Genomic DNA, 7791 nt, shown 5'->3' on the forward strand with positions numbered 1-7791 from the left:
ACATCATCTGTAATATCCTAAAGTGGCTAAGAAGCATCTGGTTGGGCAGGGAAAGAAGCAACTCCCAGAACAAGGGTTAATGACAGATCTAAAGTTGGAATCAAGCCTTTGTATAAAGCTCCCAGGTGATGCCGAAGTAGGTGATCCATAAGCCATGCACCAGGCCACCTGTCTGTAAGACCATAAAAATAACGCATCTAGCACACTGCCTGGCACATGGTTCGTGCTCAGGAAAAAATACAAGAGAGGCCATGTAACTGGTCCCAGAATCTCGAGACCCCTGATGCTTTCTCAGTCCTGTATCGTCTTGTGACATCCAAACCTCCCGTGGTTCTGTCCCCTGGCCTGCGAGGGGGGGAATAAGTAACAGCAGCATTTCATTTCATAAGCACTTGTTTTTATTGCACGGAAGCAATTGAAAGTGGTCTCCGGTGGAAAAGTGCGCCCTGGCATGGTTCAGTGCCCAGCCCCACCCACTCCGGCTCTTCCAGGGGAGCGAGCTCTGGGCAAGGGCCTGACCACTCCTTTGGAAAACAGAAGGCATTTGGGAATAGGTTAAGACATCTCAAGCATAATGTGTTTCTAACTGCTCATTCATTATTGCGGTCATCTGTCAGTTGCACATACAGGAAATAAATGCACTTATTTGGAAAGGAGGGGGGCAGTTTTTACAGTCAAGTGTTTACGTGTGGCATTCGGCATATATCACATTCCGCTACATAAGCTATCATAACATAATGGTCCATCGCCTGGGGAGGGCTTGGGGTACGGGGGGCAGGGCGGGGAGTGCCCTTCCTTGGTAACATATTGCTAACAACGTCTTGTTTGGTGAGGGAGAGCCCCACCAGCTAAGCAGAGTTTCTTATATAAAGAGAAGGGAGAAAAAAATGAAAATTGATTATGCCGACCCTCGAACTCCCAGACCCTCCTGAGTTTCTTTGGATGCTCCGGATGTTCCTGTCTCCCTCTTTACTTCTCCCCCTGGGCGGCCTTGTCCCCTGTGGCCTTCTCTGGAGGCCTGCTGTCTTTGTGGTCTGTGCTAGAGGACTTCTCAGCCTTTTCCGTCTTGGCTTTGCTGGGTGCGGGGGCCTCCTTGCTGGGCTCTTCCTTGGCTCGGGCCTCCGGTTTGGGTTTCTCCTCCGGCTTCTTGGCCTCTGTGGCCTTCTCCTCCTTGGCATCTTTTTTCTCGGGTGCTGCCGACGTCTCTTCCTTCTTTGGCTTTTCTGGCCCCTTCTCCGCTGCTTTGCTGGGTCCTTTGGCCTTGGCATCACCTGGTTCCTTCTTGTCCACCTCCGTCTTCTCTTTGGCTTTCGCCTCTTCCTTCTCCTTGGCAGGAGCCTCCTTCTCCGGAGTCGCTGCTTTTTTCTTACCCTCAGCCTCTTCCTTCTTGGCTTCAGCTGCGGATTCTTTGGGCTTCTCCTGGACCTCGGGCTTGGGAGCCTCCTTCTTGGGCACCTCATCTTTCTTGCTATCCTTCTCAGTTTTTGGTGTGGCTGGAGCTTTCTCTTCCTCTACCTTCTTTGGTGGCTCTTTGACTTTCACCTCCTGGGGTTTCTCGTCTTCCTTCATGGGGGACTTCGCCTCTTCCTTCTTTGAGACCTTCTCAGGGGCCTTGGCCTCCTCCTTCACGGGAGACTTGACCTTCTCCAGGGACTTGACCTCCTCCTTGCCAGGACTTTTGGGCTTTACGGGTGATTTGATGTCTGCGGGGGACCTTACTTCCTCCTTCACTGGGGTCTTGGCTCCTGGGGACTTCACATCAAGAGTCTTGGCCTTCTCGGGGGACTTAGCTTCTTCCTTCGTCGGAGACCCGGCCTTTTCAGGGGATTTGACCTCAGGTGGCGATTTTGCTTCTTCCTTCCCTGGGGACTTGGCCTTCTCTGGGGACTTGGCCTCAGATGGTGATTTTGCTTCTTCCTTCTCAGGGGATTTTACCTCAGATGGGGACTTGGCTTCCTCCTTTGCTGGGGACTTGGCCTCTTCCTTCCCTGGGGACTTGGCCTGCTCAGGGGACTTCACCTCAGCTGGCGATTTGGCTTCTTCTTTCATGGGGGTCTTGGCTGGTGACTTGGCCTCTTCCTTCTCCGGAGACTTGGCCTCCGCCTCTGGGGATGCAGCCTCTTCTGCTGGGGGAGACTTTGTTGCTTCTTCTCCCCCTTCTGCTTCCTCCTCTTCTCCCCGTTCCTCCTCCTCACCCTCCTCCTCTTTGGCCTCTTTCTCCTCTTCTTCAGTCACTTCTTCGGTCACTTGTATCTCCTCTGTCTGTTCCTCCACGATCACGGTTTCCTTCTCTGACTTTTCTACCACCCTGATCTTCTCTTCACTTTTGACCTTTATGTGAGTGGCCGTGGAAGGCATTTTAGGGAGTCCTTCTGGAAGGGAGAAGGGACTTGGGCCAAAGCCAATCCGACACTCTTCACCCTCCAGGAGTTTTCTGCAGAATGGATAACGGAACACGTTACTATGAACTCAAAGCAGGTCGATAACTTGGGGGTCTTCCTGGTTTCCTCTGAAGGTCCATAGAGTCCAATGATGGGGACTTCAGCAGAGGAAGGAATGTGAATAATGGGCACTTTGAGGATGGAGAAAGTCACTTAGTGAATCATCCCAGGAGGCCACACCCCAATGGCACTGTTCTTGTTTAATGCAGCAAAGGCTGCAACTTATGAGATAAAACACCTTCTTTTCCTTAAAAAATTACCCTTAAGAGAGAGTGCCTACTTTAACAAAATTTACATTTATTGTCCCTCAACTAAAATAAGAGAAAGTTGGGAGCCTGAGAAGACAATTTCATACTTACAAATTTGGGTTTAAGAAGTCTAAGAATGTTCCTATTTTAATTTCAAGAACCTGTCACCTTTGTATTTTCATCCTTTGAGTTTTAGGAATAGGGTGATGGCAGCAGTTTCTACTCTTTTATTTTTTATAAATTCTGTACGCCCCACACTGGGGATCGAGCCCACAACCCAGGCATATGCCCTGATCGGGAATTGAACCTTGATCTTCTGGTTCATAGGTTGACGCTTAACCACTGATCTATGCCAGCCAGGCTGTTTTGAGAATTTTTATATGAGTTTATTTGAGCCAAACTGACGACATGCTGGGAGCAAGATTTCAAATGCTCCCCCGTAGGTATTATTGTTATCACTCCTATTTTATTTCCCCAGAAAACACCTGCTCAGAGAGCCAAGAAACTATGCTTGAGAGACAGTTATAAAGGACCCTGCACTCAAGTACCTCTTCTCCCTGCAAAGCAGGCCTCTCACTGGCTGCATTTGAATATAAGCCACTCTTAATATTTTTGTTTCAGGCCCTGGCTGGTTTGGCTCAGTGGATAGAGCGTCAGCCTGCAGACTGAAGGGTCCCGGGTTTGATTCCAGTCAGGGGCACATACCCCCCAGCCCCTGTTAGGGCACATGTGGGAGGCAACCAATCGATGTGTCTCTCTCACATCGATGTTTCTGCCTCTCCCCCTCTCTTCCACTCTCTCTAAAAAAAAAAAAGTCAATGGAAAAATATCCTCGGGTGAGGATTAACATATATATATAATATTTATATATATATATATAATTATATAATATTTATATATAAAATATATATATATACATATATTTTTTTTTATTTTTTATTTTTTTGTCTCAGAAAGTAGAATGGTGGTTGCCAGGACTGAGAGAATGGAGGGAAGCGTGGGGAGTTATGTTTAATGAACACACAGTTGCAGATTGAGGTGATGAAAAATGTTCTGGAGATAGATGGTTGCACAACAATGTAAATGTACTTAATGCCATAGGACTGTATATTTAAAAATGGTTAAGTGGCAAATTTTATATTACATATATTTTACCACAATAAAAAAAAAGTTCATCTTTATCTCTAAGACAGGCAGACTGCCTCACTGGGGGGCTTGGAACCCCAGGCTTAGCTCCTCAGAAGAATACAAGGGCTCCCCACCACCCTGAGGGCACGGCCCACCTCACCTGTAAGCGGCAATCTCAATATCCAGAGCCATCTTGACATTGAGCAAGTCCTGATACTCGCGGAGCTGGGCTGCCATCTCCCACTTGGTGTTCCTCAGCTCAGCGTCCAGCTGCTGGATAGCGTCCTGAGGGCGACAGGTCACATACCCCTCAAGCACCAGCCGACACCTGGCCCTCAGCATCAGAGAGGCTGGGCCAGGCCCTGCAACCCAAAGCAGTCCTGTCCCGGCCCACAGCTGGAGCCAACACCCACCCTGGCAAAGCCGCGGGGCCTCATTTATGGACATGGAAACCACGTAGAACAAAAATTCAGCTATGGATATAGCCTCAGCCTGGGGAATGGTCTGGGATGACACACACCAGACTCCAACAATGCATAGTAAGTGCTTTGAAAGTGCCAGTTTTTTTGTTTTGTTTTTTAATACATTTTTATTGATTTCAGAGAAGAGAAGGAGAGATAGAAACATCAATGATGAGAGAGAATCATCAATCGGCTGCCTCCTGCACGCCCCCCACTGGGGATGGAGCCCGCAACCCAGGTATGTGCCCTGACCGGGAATCGAACCTTCACCTCCTGGTTCACAGGTGGACGCTCAACCATTGAGCCAGCTGGCTGGGCAAAAGTGCCGTTTTCTTAAGCCAGTTGTCTTAAATAGGGAATCTGCCAAGGCCTTCCCCAGGTTACCCACATTCACAGACATTATTATTCACCAAATGCCCTTTTTGTGACCAAACCCTGCTAAGAACATTCACACTCATCTCTTAAAAAGGTTGTCTATCTCTTTCATCTTCAGAGCTCTGCAAAGTAGGCATTCTTTTTTGTTGTTAATTCTCACCTGAGGATATTTTTCCATTGATTTTTAGAGAGAGTGGAAGGGAGGGTAAAGACAAAGAGAAATATTGATGTGAGAGACACACATTGATTGGTTGCCTCCTGCAAGTGCCCCAACCGGGGATCAAGCCTGCAACCAAGGTACATGTCCTTGACTGGAATCGAACCCGGGACCCTTCAGTCCATGGACCGCCGCTCTATCCATTGAGCAAACCGGCCAGAGCAAAGTAGGCATTCTTGCCCTGGCCAGTGTGGCTCAGTTGGTTGGGCATTGTCTTGTGCACCAAAAGGTTGCCAGTTTGATTCCAGGTCAGGGCACATGCCCGGGTTGTGGGCTTGATCTCAGTAGGGGGCATGTAGCCTATCGATGTTTCTCTCTCTGTAGGCATTCTTCCCCCCCCACTTTTTCATTGAAGGAATTCAGAGTTGGAGAGGCAGATAAACTTCCTGGAGTCACATACCTAGAAAGACATACTGGTATATCTGGTATGTCTGACTCCAAGGCCCATGTTCTCGATCACTACAACCCTGCTCAGAGGACAGTGATTTATCCAAGGTCAAGGTCACCCAACCCAGTGAGACAGTCTGGCTCTCTACCCCAACCCTGCCCACCTGGTAGGAGGCGATGTCGGTTTGGTGACGGTCCTCCAGCTCAGAGCGCTGCCTCTCCAGCGAGTCCTTGGTGCTTTTGAGTGCCTCCAGCTCTGTGGTCCTGGCCTGCAACTGGCGCCGGTACTCACTTATCTCCTCCTGTGCTGAGCGCATGGCATCTGTGTTCACCTTGGCTGCCTCTGACAGTCGGTCTAGCCTCACTGGGGGAGAAGGAGACAGCACAGAGTTAGACACACTTGGATGCGTGTCCCAATGCCCAGCTCCAGAAGGTGACACACATCGGTTGAGGACCTACTGGGTGCTGAGTGCCATCCTGGATGCTTAACTCATCCTATCTTGCATGATAGGCAAATGACTACTGCCCAAGGCTACCCAGCTAGTGAGTGGCAGAGCGGGGATTCGAATCTAGTGTCTATATGGCTCCAAAGATTAGTCTGTCTCCTCGACTCAGGATCCAGAAACCTTACAGGGCAGAGGAAACCCCCATTTCTGGTCCTAATGCCTGGTTCAGCTCCCCAGCAAGAGCTGACAGTGCTGGGGGTTCAGATGTGAAACCTGGCTTAACTCTGAACTTCTGGCTGAATAAGCTCATGAGCCTTTGACCTTTGAAGACATGAGGGTGCTGTGAGCCGCCGTGTAGCCACAGCCCCTTCCTTGCAGGTTTCTGCTGTGCAGAGAGCCCAAGGTCACTGCAGAGCCCGGGGCCTGGGTGCCAGCTCCTCTGCCCCTTCCCTCCACCTGGCTGCACATTCTGACACTGGAGCCCCTGAGCCAGCAGCAGCCACGCCTGGCCCCTGCAAGCCAAGGGCTGCTGGTTCCCAGGCCTCCCAGGGCCGGTGGAGGTCTAGAGGCTAGTCTACATCTCCTGAAAGTGAACATCCCGAATCTTGAGATAGTGACACCCAGGGCCTGAGTTGGGAGTGTGGGAGGACCAAGGGAAGCCAGCTGGATGGGCCAGAAGCCTGGGCTGGTTTGCTGGTATGAAGGGCAAAGCCGGAGAGAACAGAGGGGTTTGCTCTGGGAGGAGCCTTGCTGCAGAGAAGTGGGAAAAAAACAGAAACAAAAACGGGAAAAGCCTGCATCCAAATCCCAGCTTTCCTGGCTTTCCCTATAATGCTGGCAAAGATTTAGAAACCATCCTGACAGGTGAGGGTTCTTACCCACTGTGGATCACAGACCCGTTTGGGAATCACTGAAACCCCTGCACCCTCTCCCAAGAACAACGCATAAAGTTTTACATTTGGGGGGAGAAGGGGTAGCGGTGGATCATGGAGCTTCCCAGAGTAGGAAGTCCAGGTGGTCCACCCCCATCTTTCCACCCAAATAAATAGAAATGAAAACCAGAGAAAGCAGCATTGGTCAAGGTCACCCTGCAGCTGCTGGAAACAGCTTCAGAGCGGCTGCAGCTGCAATCCTGCTGACTCAGGGCAGCTTGGAGCTGGGGGAGGGCTACGGATTTGGATGTGGGAGGCTCCCAGTTTCCTAGGCGAGGAGAGGGGACATTATAGGTGTCAGGAGCCGATTGTTTGTAGTGATGGTGTGTCCCCGCCCACCCCACCCCCACCCCCCAGAGAAGGGATGTGAGAATGCCCCACTTCTCCTGAAATTAGTGGGGAGGGGCCTGGTAGGGATCAGAAGAATGGAGTCCGTCCCCTGCAGTGTCCAGAAAAGGGGGGTGGGCAACACGGCAGGGACGGCAAGTTACTTTGAGGGCAAAGAGTCCTCAGCGCCTGTGACTAGACACCAGCATTGCTTCCGAGCTATAGAGGGGACCTGATGTAAGGGGGCCTCCGAGTGGAGTTACCTAACAACAGGGGGCGAGGGGGAGACCAGGAGGGCCCCAGAGTTAAAGGGCAAGCACAAGGCCCCTGGAGGAGGGCGGCCAAAGGTGAAGAAGCCATACTTGACGGGGTTGGAGACATCCCACATGAGACCCAGGGGGAAACTGTTCTTGAACTAAGGGTTATGAACGTTGCACGGGGCAGCTGACAGTGGACTCTCTCCAGCCACCTCCACGCAGAGTCCACCAGCGTCCCCCGGCATCACGCCACCCCGCCCCTCGCCGCGGGACCAGCAGGGGGCGCCCCTTCCTCCCCCACCCCCGCGCGCGCTGGCGAACCTCGGAACCACTCCTCGGACTGCAACGTGCTTTGCACCGTGTGGCCTTCGAGCTGAGCGCGAATCTCGCGCAGCGCGGACGTCACGTCGCACTTGAGGGCGTCGCGCGCGTCGGCCTGGGCCTGGGCCTGCGCCGCGCCGCAGCCCTGGAGCTGGCTGAGCAGCTCGGCCACCTCCTCTTGGTGGTGGCGCCGCAGGTAGCCGCACTCCTCCTGCAGGGACTGCACCTTCTTCTGCAGCTCGGCGCGCGCC

General features: G+C 51.8%; 1 protein-coding gene across 1 annotated transcript; it reads right to left on the reverse strand.

The window, feature by feature from the left end:
* Nucleotides 1-375: 375 nt before the first annotated feature.
* On the reverse strand, nucleotides 376-7790 carry NEFH (neurofilament heavy; the record flags this gene model as incomplete). The annotated part of the gene is made up of 4 exons (XM_023762968.1): nucleotides 376-2434; nucleotides 3978-4102; nucleotides 5422-5621; nucleotides 7541-7790. Coding segments are annotated over 4 exons (2040 nt in total), but the record flags the coding sequence as incomplete, so codon positions are not given.
* Between the last annotated feature and the right edge of the window lies 1 nt (nucleotide 7791).

This window comes from Myotis lucifugus, unplaced genomic scaffold (assembly GCF_000147115.1).
Source record: "Myotis lucifugus unplaced genomic scaffold, Myoluc2.0 scaffold_269, whole genome shotgun sequence".
In the NCBI taxonomy this organism is placed as follows: domain Eukaryota; kingdom Metazoa; phylum Chordata; class Mammalia; order Chiroptera; family Vespertilionidae; genus Myotis; species Myotis lucifugus.